The following is a 26,058-nucleotide window of genomic DNA, read 5'->3' as shown; positions in this document are numbered from 1 at the left end:
GTAAGAATTTCTATATAATGTTTCCAAAATTATAATTAATTATTTAACAATTACTAATGTTTGTGTATTATATTGTTTTGTAGATTTGGATATTTGAGGCTTTCCCCAGCATGCAGACATATGCGATAAAAAGATCAAATGATATTCCTAGGGCTATTACCTGGAAGAGGATCTGCATGTTGGATTGGGAAGAGTTACTCCCATATATGACGATGAATGATGTAAGTTAACACACAAATAATACCATATATAAACAAGTTATTACTAGTACAAGTTTAACTTTGTTTGAGCTTTTATATTGTTAGGAGGCCAACTATCCATTACAGAGGCTGACACCCACAGAGGCTGAGCTTGCCACTGATTGGTGACAAGCTAGTAAGCGGTTTTTTGATGGGACAGATAATGAGCACCCCCACTTCGAGAGCCATCACATGATCGGGCCGATTCTACAGCTCGACACCCGGAGCCATCACCTGATCGAGCCTCTTCTCCACCTCCATCATCACCTCATGATAGACGACCGGCAAAGAGGCCACGAAATTTATCTCCCTGTTCTCCACCTCCACGGGATGAGTTAGGGGAGTTACGTGATGAGGTCGGCGCTTTACATCATGAGGTCGGTACTTTACATGAAGATAATGGTGCATGGCGTGATGAGGTTCGGTCTTTACGTGGTGAGGTGGATTTTTTACGCGATGACAATGGTGCGCTACGTGGTGAGGTATCTACTTTACGTGATGAGGTTGCCGCTCTACGCGAGATTGTTTCATCGTTGCAGAATGAGGTTCATACTCTACGCAATGAGGTAAATTTGTTTAATTCTATACTAAAAATGCAAATAACTTTTTTTCGACATTATTTATTTATTTATTTACTGATTTATGTATTAATTTATTTTTAGCGGCCCGATAAGGTAGATGCTTTACGTTGGATTTTTCTTGCACGACAGGGTTCACGCATCAGACGTCGTGCACGTGCCATTACGTCTCCGTTCACCCCACTAGTGCCAAGACTCCGTAAGAAGAAGCCCGATGCACCTATCATCATTCAAGAGGCGCCTCCTATCGTTCAAGAGGCCCCTCTCATCATCGAAGAAGCCCATCCCACCGTTCAAGAGGCCCTATCATCGTTCAAGAGGTCCCGCCCACCGTTCTAGAGCCCGATTCATATGGCGTCATATGTCGACATATTGATAAACCCCCTCCCCTGCCCAATATGATGGATGAGAATTGGCTTTCGTATGTGTTACCAGCCAGTACCATTCCTCAGCAGGAGAGTGAAACACTACCGGACACAATTATGGATAACACCCTTTGGGCTAAGACCGCAGTTGATTTTTATCTACATGAGCAGAGCAATGGGTGTTATTCTGACCTATGCCAACTCGACAATGTCATGCATTTGTTTCTTGATCGGTCTTGGTGGGGTATTTTATTAGGGGTTGAAGATAATGGCTACCTCGAAGGGGTGGTAAGTCTTATATTCTTCTTATATTGCATTTTGATTAATTTTTTTAAATTATTAATAAATTCACTAATATATTTATTTTTTTATAAAACAACATATTGATGCGTGGGTGTCACGTCTTCTAATAATAAGGAAATTGAGGAAAATAAGAAATACTCGATGGACTATTATGCCGACGTCTTTTCACGTAGCTCACTTGAAGGATCCGAGAGATGCTTCATATATGTTGGGTAATGAAAAAGCTAAACTTTATCCTGTTTGGTAGGAGGTCTATAAGGTTAGTATTTATTTTTTGAATATTTTAAAGGTTTTCATAAATTTTATTTGATGTGCGCAATTATTTATGATTGCAGGTGTTTATCCATGTTTTGGAACGTCGTCATTGGCTTCTCGTCGAGCTTCAGCTCCCATCCTTGAAGATAATGGTATATGACAGCATGTTGAATTACATACCATTGTCTGATTTGAGAGATATTATTTGTAAGGGATGGAGCGCTCATTTGGTGAAATACTTAGACGCGATTGATTATTGGACTAATTCTGGAAACAATAAGCCAAAAAAGTTCAAAGTTACAATGATTAGAGACGATACCGCGCCACAACAAACGGATGGAGCCAGAGGGGATTGTGGTCATCTTGTATGCATGTTCTTGGAGCGTTTGATGACAGGAAGTAAACACCTTCTACCTCCCACAGATAGAGATAGAGTTGCAGTAGGCTTATGGTTTTGGTATTTTATGGCTCGAGCGATATATGTGAGAGGTTGCCTATCTACATCCGCATGCTAAAAGTTTGCATAAACAATTGGTAAGTTTGAGCAAGTGTTGTTTATATACTCTTTGTTGGTTTGAAAATGTTTGGTTAAGTACCTAGAATTCAATAATAATTTGATGTTTGTTGGTTTTAGATGTGTAGAAAGTGTTGTTTGAGCAAATGTTTGGTTTCTGCAGGTTATTCCTGACGTGAGCTGCGTGAAATTGATGTATTTGTGCATAAACAACAGTCTGGGGTACACTTTTTTTGCTTGTTTAATTGAATTTTACATTGAAAGTTGATTTGTTTAATTGATGAGGAAATAAGAATTATTTTTTTCTTGTTTAATTGATTTGTAAAAGTTGATTTGTTTAATTTGATGTGTAAATAAGAATTATTTTTTTGCTTGTTTAATTGATTTGAAAGGTAAATTCGCAACGCGAAAGTCAAATTCACAACGCGAAATAAGCGTTGCGATAGTCAAATTCGCAACGCAAAAGTCAAATTCGCAACGCTTATTTCGCATTCGCAACGCGGAAGTCAAATTCGCGTCGCGATTTTCGGTTTGCGATTTCACGTTGCGAAAATGTAAATTAAACACAAGAGAAAATCCCAACATGATAACAACTGAACAGATTATAGCAATGTTCAAACTCAAGTTACTAATGAATGTCTAACTGAAAATGTATGCATTCACACATAAAATACACATAATACAACGTTTGCATTTAAAAATCACCTAAGTTAATATGTCCCAAAAAGTGAAGCCGGTTGTGATTGGGATTTTGATTTCCTTTTGCTTGGCACCATATAAGCTTTGGATTTTGATGAGGATCCATTTTTTGGTAGAGGAAAAGATGATTGTGATGACACTGGTGATCCACATTTCGATATCCAAACATGATCAACATTAGATGATTTCATTCTACAAATTATAAATTAATTTACTAAACAAATGAGCTATAAACTATATATCATCACTAACTTAGAGGAGAACATACATTTATTAAGTTGATAGTTGATAATTTGGGAGAGAAATCATTGAAAAATTATATAGAAATAGAATTATGTAAAAAAAATACCTTCCGAATATTATCCATTTCATCCAGCTCATGAAGATAGGATAACCGTTAACCGAAATAGTCTGAGAGAAACATAGCTGATGTAGAAGCAGCTGCATATTTAAAATCTCGAAGGTGATCTATTTGGTTCTCAAACATTTAAAGCATCGGAAGCATTTCGGACTTATGATTTGGGTGGTACTCGGAAGCATTTAGGACTTATTATTTTTGTTATTTTCTCTTTTTGTTATTATTACAAGTTGTAGCCCTCAATTATCAAGATTTTTAGTTTCCATTTGTTGCATTTCTCGTATACCACCCAGATCATACGCCCGAAACGTTTCTGACGCTTTAACTGTTTGAGAACCAAATGCATCACCATTGAGATTTTAAATCTGCAACTGCTTCTACATCAAGTATGTTTAGCTAAGACAGTTTTGGTTTAGGGTTAAACTACCTCAGTGAGCTGACTGAAATGGATCATATTTGAAAGGCATTCTTCGGATATCCAATCTTCCTGTTTGTTAACAAAAAATTACGATGGTCGGGATTTCCCTCGCGTTTAAAGTGGGAAAAAAACAATGGAAATTAGGAATAATCAATGATAACATGCATATTGGCTAAGTTATTTCATTGAGTAAGTTGTTGTTTAGATGGAACAAAGGCTTGGGCTAATATTTATAGTGGAGCCGAAATTTATATTGAAATTCAAACTCAAATTAAAATTTAAATTCAAACTCCAATTACATATGAAATGAATTTGAAATGCAGTGTTAAATTGAACATGAAAATTGCATAATTGATTCATATTGTTCAAGTAATATGCTTTATGAACCATCAAGCTAAAAAACAATATTGATTGAGTTCAAAGCTGAGTTGTGAGTTAATGGGGTTGTCACACTTGTCACATGGTTGGAATAAAGTACTCACATGGAAGAGATAGATTGTTTTGTTATGCACAGCCCATCTCATCTGAATGAAAATATACATACAATATAATCAAACCAAAACATACATACATAACAAATTTATACATAACAATGTTCAAATAATGTACCCATAAAAACGAAATTAATCCGATGAAAAAGGGTTACCCATAACAATGTTCAAATTCGCAACGCGAAAGGTAAATTCGCAACGCGAAATAAGCGTTGCGATAGTCAAATTTGCAACTCTTATTTCGCATTCGCAACGTGAAAGTCAAATTCGCGTCGTTTTCGGTTCGCGATTTCGCATTGCAAATTTGACTTTCGCGTTGATCGCAACATACATCATCAAGTTATATATAACATCAAACACATTTCAAGCTATAAATACAAGCTAAGGACACTTGAAGAAGCAAGAGAACAACTATCTAAGCAATCAAACACAAGAGAAAATCCCAACATGATAACAACTGAATAGATCATAGCAATGTTCAAACTCAAGTTACTAATGAATGTCTAACTGAAAATGTATGCATTCACACATAAAATACACATAATACAACGTTTCCATTTAAAAATCACCTAAGTTAATAAGTCCCAAAAGTTGAAGCCGGTTGTGATTGCGATTTTGATTTCCTTTTGCTTGGCACCATATGAGCTTTGGATTTTGATGAGGATCCATATTTTAGTAGAGGAAAAGATGATTGTGATGGCACTGGTGATCCACATATCAACCTTGTATGACCACTTTCCTTGCGCCGACTACATGTCGATATCCTCTTCTCTTCACCCTTAGACGGTATACGATCGTGAGTTTTTGGTCAGCCAGGTAGCTTGTTGTCCATGACTGGTGGAAAAACAATTTGTAAGTCATCTGGTATATCCCACTCAGAAGGATGTGGACATGGTAGACAATCTCGGCATAAGTCTGTCGATATACTTCTGTAGTGTAGCAATCCATAGCGTATACGCTTGAATCATCTTGGTTTAGATGAAGAGCAACTTTTATAACATGGCCACACGGATAACCAGATGTTTTCCATTTCTTACAACTACATGTCTTTGAATTTAGATCGACAAGCCCATTTAAGTTATTATCCAATACTTCAAACAAAGTGTTTGAACATGGTTCAACTATCCATGACGTTGACTTCACAACACGTTTCGTTATCTTTTTTTCAGTCCATGGTGTAACACGACGTTCCAATGTTCCTGTAAATTTAAATAAATAATACTTAGTAAAATATATGCTAAGTTACGAATTTAAAGAAATAATACATGCATGATTTCTTTTCTTGTAGTACCACTGTTGAATAGAGGCTCGAAAAAACTCCATTAACATAGTAATGGGTAATTTTCGGGAATGACGACTTAGAGCGTTGATTGATTCTGCACTATTAGACGTCATGAAACCATATCTTGCTCCAAGTTGATGTACTCTTTACCATCTTTCAAACCCGGCATCTTCTAGTGTTTGATCACATTGAGGCAAAACACGTCTTAAACAATTTATATGCTTATTAAAATCCACTTCCTGATAAGCTTCTACAGCCTTCCAGTATGTCCATTTGTGATTTTTTATACCAGCAGACCTTGATTTTAGATTTCTGTACAAATGAACACCACAAAGTCCATGAAAAGCATCTGGGAAACACCTTCTAATATCGTTGTCAATTGAGTTTGCCCTATCGGATATGATTGTCAGATTGCTAATAGGACATATGTAATCCCTAAGATGCCCCATAAACTATGGACATGAATCAGAGGTTTCAGATTTACCAACCCCGTAATTTATTGGCAGTATCTCATTGTTAGCATCCATGGCTACTGCTAATAAGTTTACTCCAAGGTATCGACCTTTCAAATATGCTCTGTCAACTATAATAACTGGGTGCATGCAAGTAATAAACGAACGAATCTACAAAATCATATACACAAGAAATATAATCATTTAAATGTGAAATGCATGCAACTAACAAAAATGAGTCAACAAAATTATAATTATTTACTAACCGCAGCACCAATGGCGATAAACAACAACTCAAAGCGTCCATCTCTATCTATTTTGATTAGGCCTGTAAACGAACCGAACGCACACGAACGAAGGTATGTTCATGTTCGTTCATTTAAAAAATAAACGAACATAAACGAACACGAACATAAACGAACAAAAATTTTTTTGTTCATGTTCGTTTATTAAGGAATATAACTTGTTCATGTTCGTTCATTTAATAAATAAACGAACATAAACGAACACGAACATAAACAAACACGAACATAAATGAACACGAACATAAACGAACATAAACGTTGGAGACCCTACCTTCCATTGTTCTTTCATGAAAAATAGTCGACAATGCAAATCAACCAAATCTACAGTGATAAATAGCGTAAGAGCTTATTAGCAGTGATGAAATGTTTGAAGATATCAAATATTTCGATCTATCTTTTAAAGATATTAAATGATTCACACGACTTTAATTTAACACTATAACATTTATCTTAGTGTTCCATGATTACATATGAACAATCATTTTCCGCTATTACACTCTTTTTCAGAAATTGCATAGAAACCTTTGTTTTGTTTTCTGGCAAATTCTATATATTTTTCTTTTTACTGATGCTCATATACTTCCGATTTTTACCTTTATTTTCCCATCTATTTCTAGAAAGAAGTATTATATTTTCTTGAGTTTTAGATGTGAAGATACCCACAATAACTTTACATATCAACTATTAAGTCAAATAAAACAGAGAAAGAGATGAAAACAGACATGTAAAACTTCATATTGCACTATAATATAACTTGTTTTGAATCTTTCAGAGATCGTCTCCACTCTCCAGTGAACAATAAGGTTTGGGAAAAAAGGGGAAAATAAATATAAGTGCGAGGTGCCTCACAGGTTAACATATTGGATTTAATCTCCAAATAAAATTGGGTTAATTATGGAGTTGGTCATCAAAATATCAGATTAATATTTTTAAGATACTTACAAATTGGTCACCAAAATTGATTTAAGAAGATTGTGTTAAACATAAATGAATGAACATAAACGAACATAATCGAACGAACATAAACGAACATAACCAAATGAACATAACCGAACGTTCACGAACGTAAATGAACGAACGAGACCTATGTTCATGTTTGTTCATTTAATTAAACGAACAAAAAATCTTGTTCATGTTCGTTCATTTAATAAATAAACGCACATAAACGAACTTCCCGCCACACGGTTCATGAACGGTTCGTTGAACGTTCAGTTCATTTACAGGCCTAGTTTTGATATGAGTTACAGACCCCCTCAATAATTCCAAGGCATAACATTTCGCTCTCCAAGCTTGAGAATATGAGATACTAATCTTGAACCGAGCATTCATGTCAGTCATAATTTCATGTCCCCGATATACCCTTCCATTCAAAAACATTAACTCAGCCAGAAAACCACCTAACACCTTTTTGTTTACCTGTCTATGGTGAGGAAAAACTTGGGTTCTTGAACATGTATGTTTATCAATAAAAGTCCTAACTTGAAACATTTCACAATCTTTTATCCTCTTTACAATCATACGCCACGTACAGTTTTTGTCAATCATACACTTTGTTTCGAAACGATCTTTGCTTGATTTGTTAACTTTTAGTTGATAGCCATCTTCCACACATTTCGTATACAAAGCTATCTTCAAGTCTTCCTTTGTATCAAAACAATCATCTTTCTTGATACGAATAACTTTTGTGTAACAATCAACTGCTATCTTTATCAACTCTTCTTCCGGTATCTGAAGTAATTCTGGCATATTCCAGTTATACTCCCGTGTCATTTTCTTCTTTTTCTTTTCTTTGGGGACTTCTTCTTCTTCTTTTTCTTCTTCTTCTTCTTCTTCTTCAGGGTTATATGAATTACAGAATGGATGTTCAACATGTTCATTCACAGTCGTAACTTCCTCCTCGTTATCATCAACAACATCTTCCTCGGCAGCGGCTGTTTCATCATCAAAATTCAGGTATTGACCAATATCAAAATCATTACATACAGGGTATATTTTTTCTTCCATCACATCATCAAAATCCGAGTATTGACCAAGATCAAAGTCCGGGTATTGACCAAGATCAAATTTCGAATACTGACTAGTACTCACACTTTTTTCTGTTGGCTCATAATCGTCTAACTGGTCAATACGAAAATCAGAATTTGGTGCTGAAAGTTGATTGGGATTTGGATTAGGAAAAGGTTGTGGGTTTTGAGATTGTGTTTGATATTGTGTTTGGTATTGGAAATGTGGTGAAATAAAATTTTCTTGGTGATGAAATTGTGGTGGAACCATTAAATTTTGAGGTTGATAACAACGTTGTACATTGTGAGCACCATAAACTGGGGTTGAAGAACTTAGTTGATTACTACCCGCTATTGACCCAACTTCACTACTTCTAGGTTCAACAACATACAATGTAACATCATCTTCTTGCGAAACACTAATGTAAGCAATGAATCGTTCAACATCTTCATTGTCCGTTAACAAATAAACTTTACATTTTCTCTGATAAGATAGCCTAAATCCACTTAGAGGCTCTAAATTCAATTTCTTTGCAACACGTAACATTAGAGTTTCATAAGTTAACTTTTTTAATGATAGTTTTATTTGAAGATTCATGGGTAAAGGAACATATTGTAAAACACCATGAACATTCTCCCATGACCCTCCAAAACACAAATATATCCAAACATGGTCAACATTAGATGATTTCATTCTACAAATTGTAAATTAATTTACTAAACAAACGAGCTATAAACTAGATATCATCACTAATTTAGAGAAAAACATACCTTTATTAAGTTGATAGTTGATAATTTGGGAGAGAAATCATTGAAAAATTATATAGAAATAAAATTATGTAAAAAAAACTAGAGATGGGGAAGGATGTCGTTGGATATAGGAATGGATGTCGCCGGAGAGAGTGATAGATGGAGATGGAATGAGTTGCGACTTAGGGATTTAGGTTATGAGTTGTTGCTACTGCGTTGTTATATACCCAAAACATTTGTGTTGCGAAACTAAAACCTGTTACGAAATTAAATTCGTATTGCGAATTCGAAAATATAGTTGCAAATTTGAAATTCAATTGCAAATTTGAAATTCAGTTGCGAATTTGAAATTCCGCGTTGCGAATTTAACTTTTGTGTTGCGAATTTGACTTCTGTATTGCGAATTTGGAAAATCGCAATGCGATTTACATATTCGCGTTGCAAAATTGGAAACTGGGTTGCGAAATTGGAGTTCGCGTTGCGAATTTGTTGGTCATTTTGGCAAATCCAAAAAAAGTTTGTTAAAATCGTATATTATAAGGCATTTTTGGTCACTGAGGTTATTTTCTCATGATTAAAGCATGCACTGTTTAGAAACTGCAAATGTTATATTATTGATAATTGGTCAATTTAGTATTTCAGTTTTTCTGTCAACTCGCAAGTGTTTTGAGTCAGAATCATATGATCGAACCAGTACCATGTGTTCAATTCCAGCCAAAACATAATTTCAAAAAAATTCCACCCAAAACATAGATGGTAGATATTATATATGTTTAGGTTCCACTTATATTGTTAATTTTTTTTTAATTTTACATATTTTTAGGATTATTGGATTAAAGGAAATTAAATGCTATGATTAATTCCTTATTATCTTTTTTAGTGAATATATTCTCATTTTTACTATTAATCTCATTCAATGGTCTTAATATGGTGTAAAACTAAAAGAGTTTTACACCGAATAATTAGATTATACCCCTAATATATATATATATACTCTTTTGGTTTTACAAATAGTTAGGACTGTTGGAAGAGTGGAAACGGATGATTGTGATTAAAAGTAGGAAATGTAAAGATATTTACTGGGGGGAAAAACAATGAGTCAATCTCAATCATTGAACAACCATAAATCCGTATAAAATTAAAGAATTTTATATTGTGTAAGTGGATCGTAAACCATATATATATATATATATATATATATATGTATATATATATGTATGGGTTAAAATCTACCTACACAATTTAAAATATTTTTAGTTTTACATAGATTTAGGATGTTAGATGAGTAAAAATAGATGATTGAGATTTACTACTTGTTTTTTTCCCCAATAAATATCTTCTCATTTACTAATTAACCTCAATCATCTATTTTCACTCATATTCCAATAGTCCTAAATATGTATAAAACTAAAAGAGTTTTATATTGTGTAAGAGATATTATCCCTATATATATATATATATATATATATATATATATATATATATATATTGGTTAGCATCCATTTACACTCAGTGTAAAACTAAAAACAAATCATCTTTTTAGGATCGTTGGATTAAAAGAAAATAAAGGCTGAAATTAACTACTTTTTTCCCAGTGAATATATTCTTATTTTCTATTGTTAATTTCAACCTTTAATTTCCCCTCATCCAACAAATTCGCAACGCGAACTCCAATTTCACAACTCAGTTTTCAAATTTGCAACGCGAATATGTAAATCGCGTTGCGATTTTCCAAATTCACAACGCGAATATATAAATCGCAACGCGAATCTGTAAATCGCAACACATAAGTCAAATTCGCAAAGCGATTTCCGAATTCGCAACACTGAATTTCAAATTCGCAACTCGATTTCTGAATTCGCAATGCGAATTAGGAAAATCGCAACTCGATTTTCGAATTCGCAACAGGTTTTATTTTCGCAACACAAATGTTTTGGGTATATAACTACGTAGCAACATCAACTCATAACCTAAATCGCTAAATCGCTACTCATTTCATCTCCATCTATCACTCTCTCCGGCGACATCCGTTCCTATATCCAACGACATCCTTCCCCATCTCTATTTTTTTTACATAATTTTATTTCTATATAATTTTTCAATGATTTCTCTCCCAAATTATCAACTATCAACTTAATAAAGGTATGTTCTTCTCTAAGTTAATGATGATATGTAGTTTATAGCCCGTTTGTTTAGTAAATTAATTTACAATTTGTAGAATGAAATCATCTAATGTTGATCATGTTTGGATAAATTTGTGTTTTGGAAGGTCATGGGAGAATGTTCATGGTGTTTTACAATATATGTCTTTACCCATGAATCTTCAACTAAAATTGTCATTAAAAAAGTTAACTTATGAAACTCTAATTTAGGTGTTGCAAAGAAATTGAATTTAGATCCTCTAAGTGGATTTAGGCTATCAGAGAAAAGGTAAAGTTTATTTGTTAACCGACAATGAAGATGTTGAACGATTCATTGCTTACATTAGTGTTTCGCAAGAAGATGATGTTACATTGTATGTTGTTGAACCTAGAAGTAGTGAAGTTGTGTCAGTAGCGGGTAGTAATCAACTAAGTTCTTCAACCCCAGTTTAGGGTGCTCACAATGTACAACATTGTTATCAACCTAAATATTTAATGGTTAATTTATTCCTTAAGATCAATGAAGCCGAAAAAAATTTCTACAAAAACAATAAACATACCAAGTTAGATATACCAAAAACTACAAATTATACACTATAAACAGACATGATGTAGTGAAAACAAAGCCAAATATGTTTCAAACTTGCACGGTATTCACCCAAGTCATTATTATATCATAGTTCACAAAATGCATCAGATAACATTCCAGAAGTAAGCACTTATATAAACATTTAAAAGGACGACATATAGGTTTAGTGCAGGTTCAAGGACAACATAAAGAGTAGTAGTTTATTCTTGAAACTTAAATTCGCAACACTGTGAAGTTAGTATTTGTCTTTGTTTTTTGGTTGAAGTAATGCAATTCATTCAAGTTTCAATTTGAAGAAGAAGAATAGTTTCTGAAACTTAAAATCGCAACGCGAAACTAAAATCGCGTTGCGATTTTCATTTTCGTGTTGCAAATTTAAGTTTCAAATAGTCTTCTGCAAATTGAAACTTGAATAAATTGCATTACTTCAACCAAAAGACAAAACAAAGACAAATACTAACTTCACAGGGTTAAAGACTAAACAGTTTAGCAGTATTGGTAGCAACCGAATGAATTTACTAAGCAATCTAAGTGAAATGGTTAATCTATTATTGAAATTACCAATAAATTTATCATCAATTTAAATATGAAAAATCTAATAATAATTGAAAATTTCAAAATAAAAATAATTAAAAAAACTAACCCTCGGTGGTTGATTTTCTATTTCTGACCGTGAATGGTTGTGAGGGTGGCTTTGAGAGATGGAGATAGACGGATTTCGCCGGAGATGGGGACGGATTTCGTCGGAGATGGGGACGGATGTCGCCGTAGAGAGTAAGAGATGGAGATGAGACTGAGTTGTGATTTAGGGTTTTAGGTTATGATTTACGATTATATTGTTTACATTTGTGTTGCGAAATTAATATTGTGTTTCGAATTCGAAAATAAAATTCGCGTTGCGAAAATAAACGCGCTTTGCGAATTTGACTTCTGTGTTGCGAATTACAGATTCGCGTTGCGAATTTGGAAACTGGGTTGCGAAATTGGAGTTCGTGTTGCGAATTTGTTGGTCATTTTTGCAAATCCAAAAAAAGTTGGTTAAAATCGTATATTATAAGACATTTTCGGTCACTGAAGTTATTTTCTCTTAAATTTATGTTTAGAGGTAACAAAAAAGAGATAAAAATTTCAGGCCCAACAATCATCAGTAACAGCTGGAAACGACGATCGACGGTGATTAATTGCAACAATGTAAGTAGCCATCGACGGTTGGAGATTTTGATCAAATTCAAGGTTCAAATTGATACTTTATCTAAATTTTAGAATTAAAATAATATTTTATCTAGAGTCTTAGGGTCAAATTAAAATTAACTCATTTTACTAACGTGTCATGTCATCAAACTATCGTGATTTAATAACTCTGTTACAAAAATATAACAATCAATAATATAAATAATTAAAATTTACCAAGCCGATAACGTAAATGATTGAAATATAACATTATCAAAACTGAACAAAACATATACAAAATTAAACGAAAATGAACATTTTAGTAGTTTATCCTTGATTTTTTTTAGTTTATTCTTCTTGTAAACTCGTGAGTTGATTAAAATAATCTATATCAAACTAGAAATATAAACTAGAATTTATTTTATTAATTAATTTTCAAGTACAAATTATAATAGACTTTTTCGAGGACTAATACAAAATTTTATGTTAGAGGAGATAAACTTCTAAAATTAAAATTTTATGGGAAACGAAAAGAGATTATAAATTAAAAATATTTAAAATATATATTAATTTAAAATTTTCAAGAGAAAGTTTACCCTCACCCGCCTCCTTTCAGTCCAGCCCTGGACCTGATGGCAAAAAAAATAATATATATATATATATATGTGTAATTTTATATTATATTTAAATAGGTGGACATGTTATAAATCGTCAATCAATTTTAAATTTATATCTAAATTAATAAGAAAACAATTTTTTTTAAAAAAATGGTTTTGCTCTATAATAATCATAGTAAGTATAACTGGTTGTGTGTGTGTATATATATATATATATATATATATGAAATAAATATAGAATAATATATATTCAAAATAACTCTTAATCATTTGAATAAATAATTCTTAATCATTTAATATTAAATGTGAATACATTCCTCGGTAATTAAATTTACTTACGGTGGACAGTTCATATACACACACATTTCAACCATTTTATATGCCCTTGATAATTAAATTATCTTACTAGGGACAGTTCTTAATTTGAACTTAGAAAATGAGAATGGCAGACTAAATTTTCTTCCAAAACTGGAAAAATATTTTAATAAAAATCTATATTTTTTAAAATTGCATGGATCTAATATTTCACACCAAAGAGTTGCAGATATAAAATAATGATAGGCAGGAGAATACAAGCAATAATAATATAGTCGTAACAAAATTAGTTTTGTCGGACCAACACAGAACCCTAGAGAAGAACATGTACCCTCGACGAAGTTTCGTTCATTGCCCGCAGCATCCCGAATTTTTAGCATTTTCCGCAGCCCCTCCGGCTTGGTCTGGTTGGTTGATCTTAATCGTCTGTGGCTGTAGCGAGGATCGACAAGATGATCAAAATGGGACACAATGTATGAATTAATAGAAATGGATTTGCATAATCAATGGCTACTACTTCGTGCAAAAGAAAACAAACCTCAGCCTTTGAGTCACTATCGGCAAGTCTTTGCTTAATATCTCGTGCTATTGAGCAGAAAACCTCCTCCACGTTTAAGTTTGTTTTTGCACTCTGCAAAATAGTGGCTCTTGAGCATACAGGAAATATAAAACGGAACACCGGAAAAGTAACTACTACATCTGCTGCAAAATTACATACAGTCTCGAAGAACTTAATGCCGTATTCATCAGCAAGAGCTTGGCCCTTTGAGGTAGGGACAGCCTGAACAATAAGTTAAGGGTCAACTTGACAAGAAAAGAATCAAGGCCAACGTGGCAAACAGAAGGTAAACAAAAAAGCGTATAAACATAATCACACGTGAAAACAGAAGAGAAAGAAGAAACAAACCCTTTTGCTTTCATCCATGTCAGCCTTGTTACCCACCAGAACCTTGTTGACATTGTCCGAAGCATGCTGTTCAATATTACGAATCCAATTTCTAATGTCTATTTCAAAAAAGGATATTAGTACAGTTTATGAGACAATTATAATGGAGAAGGAATAAAATTTCAAATCACTAGATAAGGGGTATTTTTCAATGTTCAACATGCAGGGGAAATGAAAGGTTCCGACAAGCAAAATTCGATGCAAACATTAAATAAATCTAAAGATTCAAAGATGGACAAGATCACAAAAAGCGAATGAATTTCAAAATTTAAATGATAAAAAGTTCAATACTCACTATTGAAAGATGATTCATCAGTCACATCATATACGAGTAAAATACCCATGGCACCACGGTAGTAAGCTGCACAAAATGAAAATGTTACATAGCCATCTGTACACCATACAAGACTCTGGAAGCAAATAAAATCTGAATGTATTAGAGAGATTAAACATTGGAGCTACTAAAATAAAGTCAATGCTGCATGTACCCCAAAAAGGTAAAACATGACAAGTAATTTAGAAGAAAAGAACAAGCAACCGTGTTTTGGGGTTTGAAAGAAAAGACTATGCAGACATAAAATTTTCACCACCAGTAGAGCTAACACCAATTGCAAACACCTTTAATCTATACATTGAGTAACAAGAAACCAGAAATATGAAAGTCTACACATCTACCATTTCAATCCCAACCACCTGTTATTTGTAATTTTATTTCCAAGTTCTGTCATACAATAGAGAGTATAACAATGATGGGCTGGAAAGCATTAAAGCACAGGAGCATAAAAACTCTTGACTTCCTAACAGACCAAAAACTCCGGAGAGGATATTTAATATGATAATAATAGTGAGAACAAGTGGTAATTCATACTACAGAATGACAAACATACAACAAACAAGCTCGAGTCGAACAATGCCAAAATCATGCCACGAAACTATTTTATCAATCATATATGTTATAATTCTGATTAGACATGTATCTAGTCAGTGACAACTCCAAATTCCACAAACCAACCAGTTGTAATTGTTCGAAACCGCTCTTGCCCAGCAGTATCCCAAATTTGCAGTTTGATCCTCTTTCCATCAAGATCTATAGTCCTTATCTTAAAGTCAATTCTGCCAAAGTAAACGCAACCTTTAATCCACATGTCCCTTATAAGAGTAAAAATAATATGAAGACCACAGTACTGCAATAAGGAAAAAAACCAACCCAATTGTAGTGATAAAACTTGTAGTAAATGAACCATCTGAAAAACGCAAAAGGAGGCAACTCTTACCCACACCTGCCAGCCACTCAATAGTATAAGCAAATAGAGTTAATGAGAACTCAAATTCAAAAGAAAGTGGAGAATATTAAGAAAAACTCTTCTCAAAATCACTCCAATATAACCTATAATCCCTAGTTACAGGCAATTATAATTATTTATAGCAGTTGATCACATGAATTGAAAAACAGTTTCCTAATGCAAATGAACAAATACGACTCAATTATTCAGTATCAGTCACACTAATCGAGACAGAAGTTCCATGACGAAAAGCCATATTAAGGTGAAATACATTATCAAATAAAATCTAAAATACAAGACCAAAATATCATTAATAAGGAACTAAAACAGACACCTGTACCAAAAAAAGAAGAAGAAGCAGGCTCTCTTTTTTCTCGAATCAACATCGCAGTAAGATCATCTGTGGACCTAAATCAAACTGAATCTAAGGCAATGATCTTGAAATGAACATTACAATCTCACATCAAGGTCTTCCATATTGAGGAAATAAGAATAAATAAATAATGTTAAATATCCCAAACATTTATCACGAAAATTGTAGGTCTGATGAGTAGATCCAATTTCAAATCAATATCAAGAGAAAAACAAATAGAAAGTTACCGCTATCGCCGATCAAAAGGAGCTTTATGAGGTAGTCGTAATCTGCTCGAGCTCTAGCAGGTGGAGCAGCCATGGAAATATAAGGAATTTATCGAAAACAAACCCTACAATTATGAAGAAAAAAATCAATGCAAAAAAAAAGAGGAAAGGATAAAAAAGGTACAAGAAATAGAATTAAATGTGTTTAAATTTTATTCCGAAAATTGAACGGGAATCATACCGGATCCGGTCGTCAGCACCGGTAGGCCGCTGAAGAAAACCTATTAGTATTTCGTTTTCTTTTTTTACAAAAAGAGAAATCGAGGAAAGTAAAAGAAAATAAAATAGAAATGATAGTATATTGAAGAATTAAGTTTCGGATTGGACTCCCAACCGTTGGATTAAGATTTGTGTGGATCTAACGGAGGGGTTCTTATTTTTTTAATTCGTCAACGGACAGAACATGGGTGATTGAAGAAAACGACTGGACTTTCTTAAAGCTGTTAGTTAAACGGCACCGCTTAGTCGGAGATAGATGCGCTGCGATTTTGGCATCCGACACCCGCCGCGATGCAGCGACTCAAAATAATTAACTTTCAAAATAAATAAATATTACTTAATCTTCATCAAAATTATACTATAATTATTTTATTGTTACTAATAAAATTTGTTTAATAAAATTTTAAAGACAAAAAGTATTAGAGGTCATGTATTTTTTAAAAAAATTATTGTGGCTCTTGTATTATTTTTTATCTTAATATGATCTTCTAACTCATAAAATAAATTAATCCAATATCCGAATATTCGATCCGAACATATGTTTATGTTACCTAAAATTAATCCAATATTTTGGTCAACTTGCTTAAACCATTTGCAGAAACAATCTTGATATCCAGATGAATAATTTAGCAATCTCGATAACAATTCAAACACACAAAGTGATTGTAATTAGGCAACACAACCATATTGTTCATCTCCATGCAAATCCCAAACTCGTTCTCTTTCAAACTCCATTTTAAAGTAGGGTTCATCCTTCTTAGACTTCTTTCTGTTTTCTATTTTTCAAGTTGGCGACGCCTTTTTAAAGTGGTAAGCTATTGCAAAAAGAAAATGGTTAGCCACTTATGTGGTTTCATGTAACACCCTAACTATTCGAACTTCGAGTCGGATCATATTAGGGCATTACATCAGCACCTTAGTTGCCCTTTTGACTGAAGTCATCGAGAATAATTCTAACTTCTTTTTTGGGGAAGAAAAAGAGAAATCATTTAATTCCATTGAAGATTGTTTAACTCATGCCCCGTTACTTACCTGATTTTAGTAAAATCTTTTAATTTGACTGTGATGCATTAGGTTTGGGAATTGGAGCAGTTTTATTACAAGAGGGACGCCCCATAGCCTACTTTTAGTGAGAAGTTGAGTGGTGCTACACTTAACTATCCAACTTATGACAAAGAAATATATGCTCTCATTTGAGCTTTGGAAACATGGCATCATTACCTTTGGCCCAAGGATTTCATAATTCATACAAATCATGAGGAGTTGAAACATATCAAAGGACAACATAAGTTCAACAAGAGATGCCAAATGGGTAGAGTTCCTTGAAGTTTTTCCATATGTGATTAAGTATAAAAAAAGGAAAGGAGAATGTTGTTGCCAATGCGTTGTCATGGAGGTACACTCTTCTTAATACCTTAAATTCTAAAATGAAGAGTTTTACTTCTATCAAAGAATTCAATGAATCTGATCTTGATTTGGAGTTATTTATAAAGCATTTGAGAAGGGTGCATATGATAAGTTTTATAGGGACGAAGGATATCTATACAAGGAAGGAAAAATGTACATTCCATAAAGCTCCATTGTTAAATATGGAGCAATAAGTGTCTCATTGTTTATTTATTGTTTAAATAATGCCTCAAGTGTGTGTAAATATATAATCTGAATATTATGTAAGGAACCTGCTTTGATCTTTTTTGGTCTTGGAGTTACAAGCCAACTATTTGTTGTTCAAAGAGAATGTAATAAGTTGAACGCAATACAATTAACAGCTCCTACTAAAATGAGTACAGATTGGTTGTTGGCCATCCCTGATGAAGAAAACACAGCTACCAACTTGTATAGTATATATTAATATTATTATATCATCACTTGTACAATTTAACTAAATCCATTCTTGATTCCATCTTTTTGTTAAACTGAACTATCCATGCAAAAGCTTGGCATTCATTTCTTCTCAGCTTCTTCGATGGACATATACGTAACAAAACCGAACCGCTTTGACCTTCCAGTGGCTCTATCTCTCATAATTTTGGCTGCAACACCATTTAAAGCAACCTTCAACAATCTGGTGAAAGACCTGTTCAATTGACGGGGATGAGGGGAGGTTATGAACAAAAAGTGTCAGCAGGAAGCATTCAATAAAGACTAAGGAAAAAAACAAGGAAATGATTTCAATTCCTCTTATTTGTTTCATTCAAGAGCAACACAACCTCCTTATTGTGACTAAAATTTTCAAGTGCAGTTGCGCAGGAGAATCCATCTGTGAGTCAATATGCCATCGAGCTAAAAAACTGGCGTTTTCACCCCTGTAATAACCCATCATCCATACATAGAGTCGACGTTCTCAGTCTCAGCCTGGTTTTAATCGTCTCAGATGACAACCAGAGTTCCCCCAAACACTTCAGAGAGGTTTTGAAGTGCCTGAGGGAACTCCAGTTGGCACCTAGCACACCATTTCTCCTATTTCTTGCCTGCTAAAGTAAACGCCAGCTCTTGTTATTTATACATGGTTCAAAGTTGAAAATGGAAGGCCAAAAAAAGAGCTTTACATATCTGCTCAATACACCTTTGAGGCACAACCAATATCACCTATACGTACCATGATTTATACCCATTCTTCATCTAACCCGCAATTCTGACTAGGTTCAAAGTCATGTACATGGAATTTCCCCTTTGAAACGCTAGCATGACAGCAACAATAAAATAAAAAATATTCCCTCCCCCACAATCATGTATGTTATTTTAATGATGCTAGCTTCTGATGTTGAGACCCTGAACCAGGTATTGCATTTCAAGGACTTCTATGTTTTTTTCATCCATTTTTAATCGACGTCGAAAATTGTTTCTCTAATTTTTTTGGCCACACTAGATAATTATTTAACTTATCTCATTTTCCTCTACCACTATTAGTTTAGATTTTCTCAAGATTTTTCTAAAACTTATGAAATTAAACTAAAAAAAATGCACCATTTCGGGATTTAGGTGATTTTTGTTTTGTGGATTTGAAAGGTTTGGGATGTTTGTTTCAAAAATTTGAACGGAAAAGAATATTATGTTGTTATCCAAGAGTAACAATCCGAGACAATAATGGAACCTGAGGAAAAGTAGAAGAAATAATAATCAAATTGTTTATAAATAAAAGAGAATCAAAAAGAAATAAAATGCTCTTTATATTTGATCTTGTGATCAGAATCAGTTGAGGCATACCGCTATATAGTTTCCTTAAAACAGATTTTCAACCACTTCTTGGTGCTCAAGATCTTTTGGTCATCTGTCTCCCAGGATACAACAACTTGATTATCAGCTACAGTTGCACGACAGTAGAGATCACGAACTTTCCTTGCCTTCGAATATCACTAAGGGAGAAAATAATATTTTTTAAGAAGGAGATAAAATATTTTCAAGAGAATAAAACTTCTTGAATTTTGAGATGTGAAATAACTTAGGTTTGCTCAGTATTTATAGGGGAATTTCGAGAGAGTTTTACTCCATCTAAATCTCTTTTAATATCTAAATTTAAAAGGATAATAATATCTTTTAAATTTAAAATATTCAATTTGAGAGATTTACTCCAACCAAATATCTTTTAATATCTAAATTTAAACAGATAAGAATATCTTTTAAATTTAAAATATTAAACATATATACACTCCTTTTATTATTCAAATTAAATAAATATTATTTAATTTACAAATGACTCTGAATTTAATATAAATATTAAATTCATCAATGTAATTCACCCTATTTTCCATCAATTCCCCACATGAATGAAATTGATGATTTAATTAAAATGTTTTGACTTGATGTGGTGATAGCCTCTACGACCGATAGTTGCATAGATAGGTAGGTTTCCTTCTTTGAATCTTCCCTTGTGAAAGTATATTTTCTTTACTGGTTAAACAGCAGACACAATGTCCTTGAATTGTTCTGCCTTTTGTGTAAACGATGACATACTTCACACAACTACCCATCTGACAAGAATTCAGTTCTCATGGGTATGTCCATAAAGCCATGGACACTGCCTGGTTTTGCAAGAGTTTGAAAAAACTATGACCTAAAGTCTCCTTAAAGCGGCCTCACTTCCTCTCATATAGGTGACTTATGTTACTCGACTCACCACAACACACAATGGTCATTAAAAGTTTAGCTTAGCTTATACCACTTTGATTATTGTTTACATAATAGGAAAGGACTTGGGATAAGAAACCCCACAGTGACCGTACCCGGGTTATGCAATTAGGTTGTCCCTTTGAACCTAGATCTTAGGATCTCCAGTCAACAAGGTAAGGTTTTCCTTCACATAACACCTTTAAATTTCATGGGCTTTAGTCTCATTCCTTTAAATATTTTCTCAACTTGATCTCGATTTAATCCTTTGGTTAGCAGATCTGCGATGTTATCCTTTGATTTTACATAATCAACATAGATAACTCCATTTTAGATCAGTTGTCTAATGGTATTGTGTCGATGACGCATATGTCTCGATTTATCATTATACATAAAATTTTGTGCTCTAGCAATTGTTGCTTGGTTGTCACATTATATACATACTATGGGCACATGTTTCGGCTATTCTGGAATATCCTCAAGAAAGTTTCAAAGTCATTCTGTTTTTTCTCCAAATTTATCTAGAGTTACAAACTCAGATTCCATTGTGGATCTAGCTATAATCGCTTGTCTTGAGGATTTCCAAGGCACGACTCCTCCTCCTAACATGAATACATATTCACTTATGCCTTTGGTATCCTGAATATCATATATTCAACTAGTATCGGAGTATCCTTCTAATACTGTAGGATCTCTGGAATAATACAACCCATCATCCTGAGTATATATAAGATATCTTAATATCCTTTTTATCTATTTCCAATGATTTTCACCTAGATTGCTCGTGAATCTACTTAGACTACTCATAGTAAAAACGATGTCTGGTCTCGTACAGCTCATGAGATACATTAAGTTGCATATGACCTTTGCATATTCCATCTGGTGAACACTTTCACCTTGATTTTTTGAAAAAATGTACACATGACTTTATTGGAGTTATAGCCATACCAGAATCATCCTTGTTAAATTTCTCAAGGTTCTTGTCCATATAGTGTGATTGTGTTAGAATAAAGCCTTCAGATGACCTTTTAATTTGGATGCCTAGAATTGTATCGGCCAATCCCATATCTTTCATGTCAAATCTCGAATTTAACATGTCTTTGGTACATTTTACCATTTCATTGTTACTCCCAACAATGAGTATGTTATCAACATATAAATATAGAATCACATATTCTATGTTTATAGTTTTGGCATATACACATTTGTCACACTCATTTATCTTGAAGTCGTTTGTTATCATGACATTATCGAACTTCTCATGCAATTGTTTTAGTGCTTGTTTAAGTCCATACAAAGACTTCACCAACCTACAAACTTTCCTTTCTTGACCTAGAATTACATGACCTTCAGTTTGTTCTATGTAAATTACTTCGTCAATGTCCCCATTCAGGAAAGTTGTTTTAACATCCATTTGATGTATTATAGATTTCACAAAGCGGCAATTGTGAGTATCATTCTTATGGATGTTATTCTTGATACAAGATAGTATGTATCAAATTAGTCAAGGCCTTTCTTTTGCTGGTATCCTTTTATTACCAATCTAGCCTTGTACTTATCAATTTTTTCATATGCTTTCTTTTTTTGTTTGAAAATCCATTTAGAATTTAGTGGTTTAATCCCCGGAGGAAGATCCACTAATTCCCACGTATGGTTTTGCATGAATGAATCTATTTCGCTCTTAATGGCTTCTTTTCATAAGGTGCCTTCAGATGATCGTATAGCTTCACTATATGTTTAAGGTTCAGCCTCCAACATAAAGGTTAAGAAGCCTGGTCCAAAGGATTTTCCAACCCTTTCTCGTTTACTCCTTCTTGGTTTTATCTCAGTTTCAGTCTCTTGTTGATCATCTAGACTATCCTCATTATTAGTCTTTAAGGTTCGTTTTATTGAACTTTGATCAACCTTCTTAAATTTATAAGGGAAAATATTTTTAAATTACAATGCATTCTTTGATTCCATTATTGTGTTCATGTGAATCTCAGGATTATTTAATTCATACACAAGAAATCGATACGCATTGTTATGTTCTGCATAGCCTATGAAAATACAATCCACAGTTTTAGGACATTTTTATTCGCTTCGATAGTGGACCATTACCTTGGCAAGACACCCCCACGTTTTCAAATGTTTGTAGGAAGGTTTCCTACCTTTCTATAATTCGTATGGTGTCTTGTCCTTTTCCTTTCGGTGTACTTTATTTAAAAGGTAGTTAGCTGAAAGGACAACTTCTCCCCACATGTTCTGTGATAACCCAAAACTGCCTAACAAGGCATTCACCATTTCTTTTAGAGTCCGGTTTGTGTGCTCCGCTACTCCATTTTATTGAGGAGAATATGATGGTGTGACTTCATGAATAATTCCATGTTGTGAATAATATTCACTGAATGGTTCAACATATTCACCACCACGAACACTTCTTATCATCTTAATCTTTTTATTAAGTTGGTTTTCAACTTCATGATAATAGAAAACAAATTTATCTATAATATTGCTTTTCCTCTTTTAGCAAATACACATAGCAATATTTTTGCTATCATCACTAGAGTTAATAAAATATTTATTCTCCCTTGTCTGTGTCATTATTACGAATTTTAAAAACTTGATCACTAATAATTCATTAGTACTAACATCTTCTGTTTCGTAGTTACGGTTCGATATCATACATAATTCTTTAGCCATTTTAAACACTGTACACTTCATAACGTTCATCAGATAAGGCTTTGAGAATGTGATTATATCTTAGATAACCATGTTTTCCAAGCTTTGATTCAAGACTTTCAAGAAATAAAGTCAACAATTTATTTCTTTTTACAAGATAGAATCATACTTGATTCTCAAGAAATAAATCAAACTTAATTTCTTTTACAAAATAGAATCATAGAAGATTCTATGAAAATAAATTTAACAATTTATTTTCTTCTACAAGATGAAATCGATCTAGATTTCCAAGAAAATAAATTTGACGTTTTATTTCCTTTTACCAAACAGAATCATATAATATTCATAGGAAAATAAATTCAACAATTTATTTCATTTTCAAAGTTAGAATCAACGCAATATTCTAAGATGAAATAAATTTAAAAAATTATTTCTCTTTCTCCAGTGTTATATCTTCCAAAACATATATATCAAGGCAACTGTATTTTGATTAACATACTTCAAATCTAACCTCAATGAACCAAGGGCGGATGCACTAAGCCCCCTAGGGGTCAAGTGCATCCCTATTATTTAGGGGAAAAAGTGAAATTTAGTATAATATGTCAAAGAAAAAATGAAAATTTTTGCGCCCCTATTATTTTTAAGAAAAAAAATTAAAATTTTGGACCACCATTTATAAATTTATGGACCCGTCACTGCAATGAACAAGGAGATTAGAGTATTAACCCATCGAGTCTTTGGGTATTTTTTTTTTATCAATTTTGGTTATTTCATAGAAGATCAATCCAAAAAATAAAGAAAAATAAAATGTGTATACTTTAATATCGATCTTGCTACTACGAAGAACGAATTGTGAGAAATGCACTTCGGATCACAAGTGCAAATCTACTCCCTAGCTTCTTTTGTTTGATGACGATCATGATTCTCTTTTGATTCCTCATTCATCTGATCCTTCAATTAATATCAAGGAACCTGAGATTGACACCTTATCCACAGTGCATATTCAAATTCACTCAACAATTTCCTATAATACGTTGGCTGAAGGTTATTGATCTTTTATTTATTTATTTATTTTTTTTTTTGCACTCTCAACTCTTAAGACTTTATCTTGATTATGAATAAATCTCCCGATGAGAATTTTCTGCATATAAACTCGAATTACTAAATTATGGAATCTCATGGTTGAAGTGCTTCAATTTTTAGAGTCATGAGTTTAGGGTTTACACAAATATCCTACTTCACCATGTGTATTTATTTTATTTAAAAAAAAAACGTTTTTATTCGAATCATATCAATACAAAATTTATGAAGTAATTTAAGTTTTATGGTCCATAATTAAATCAGGTGCAGTGAATACGAGATGGATTTGCTAATTTTAATACAAAATCAAAGATTTAGATTATCAAGAAGACAGGTTCATGCTCTTGGTGGATGTTTTTGAATTTTTTAATGCATGGGTTAAAATTAATGAACTTATTACTGGTAACATGCTTTCAATTTATTTATTTCCATATGAAATTTAATGCACTGTACATTGTATTTCGCCTGATAATCTTACTGAATAATTTAAAATTAATATTGACAAAGACAAAGACACATTATACTGCACATTATAATCGAGTAACCAATACAACGAGATATCAAAGCTTTCTTGTATTTTTCTCTCTTATTCTTCTCGTCGATCTTTCAATCTTCTGCTTCATCGTTTTGTCGAAACAAAAACATGTCGGAGAGACCCAATCGCCATCGAAGGAGGGCATCGCAAAGCGTCTTTTTGTCCTTGGACGACATCTCGGTTCCCATATCCGATAATGCTACGCATAATAAGGCGGTATCATCGTCCAGCCAAGCGCTGCCTCCTCAGCCGGTTCCTTCCTCGGTTCCGCCTGTCACTACGGTGGAGACGTCTGGAGTTGTGGCCAAAGACGGGGAGAAAGCATACGAGTGTTAGAAAGTTGATGTTTTAAATTAACTCCGTCCTTGTGTTGGAATTCGAGGTTGTTTTGTTTAATTTGTGTTATGTTTTAATCGGAAAAAGAAGGTTTGTTTCATCAGTTTCCATTAAATTAATGTTGAATTCAGCACATTGATTCTGATGGGTCTAAAAATCTACGAAGTGTCACCGACTATAAGTCGTTGTTTTATTAGGTATTCGACTATTAAAAGTTATAAAATGATACTGAGTATAGAGTGTTGCTTTGTTTAGTCCCTCGACTGTTAAAAGTTATAAAACGTCACTCGACTGTTAAAAGTTATAAAACGTCACTCGACTATTTATTATGTTCCAAACACACCTCATTCCGTTAAAAAAATTGAAGGCATTTTGAGTTGAACGTTAACTCAAAATTATATGAATTTT

At 33.2% G+C, this 26,058-nt stretch overlaps 1 protein-coding gene across 1 annotated transcript; it reads right to left on the bottom strand.

The window, feature by feature from the left end:
• Positions 1 to 14,052: 14,052 nt before the first annotated feature.
• On the bottom strand, positions 14,053 to 16,989 carry LOC120142397 (ras-related protein RABE1c-like). Its single transcript, XM_039157102.1, has 9 exons — positions 16,894 to 16,989; positions 16,674 to 16,777; positions 15,998 to 16,070; positions 15,803 to 15,903; positions 15,086 to 15,151; positions 14,752 to 14,849; positions 14,563 to 14,625; positions 14,383 to 14,475; positions 14,053 to 14,276 (listed from the first exon to the last, which is right to left on the bottom strand). Exons 2-9 carry the CDS (start codon positions 16,744 to 16,746, stop codon positions 14,193 to 14,195), a joined length of 651 nt encoding a protein of 216 aa, XP_039013033.1. The 5' UTR covers positions 16,747 to 16,777; positions 16,894 to 16,989; the 3' UTR covers positions 14,053 to 14,192.
• Between the last annotated feature and the right edge of the window lie 9,069 nt (positions 16,990 to 26,058).

Source organism: Hibiscus syriacus, unplaced genomic scaffold (genome assembly GCF_006381635.1).
Source record: "Hibiscus syriacus cultivar Baekdansim isolate YM2019G1 unplaced genomic scaffold, ASM638163v2 tig00110828_pilon, whole genome shotgun sequence".
In the NCBI taxonomy this organism is placed as follows: Eukaryota; Viridiplantae; Streptophyta; class Magnoliopsida; order Malvales; family Malvaceae; genus Hibiscus; species Hibiscus syriacus.
Note: the sequence above shows the minus strand (reverse complement) of the source record. Positions and strands in the feature narration are given on the sequence as shown.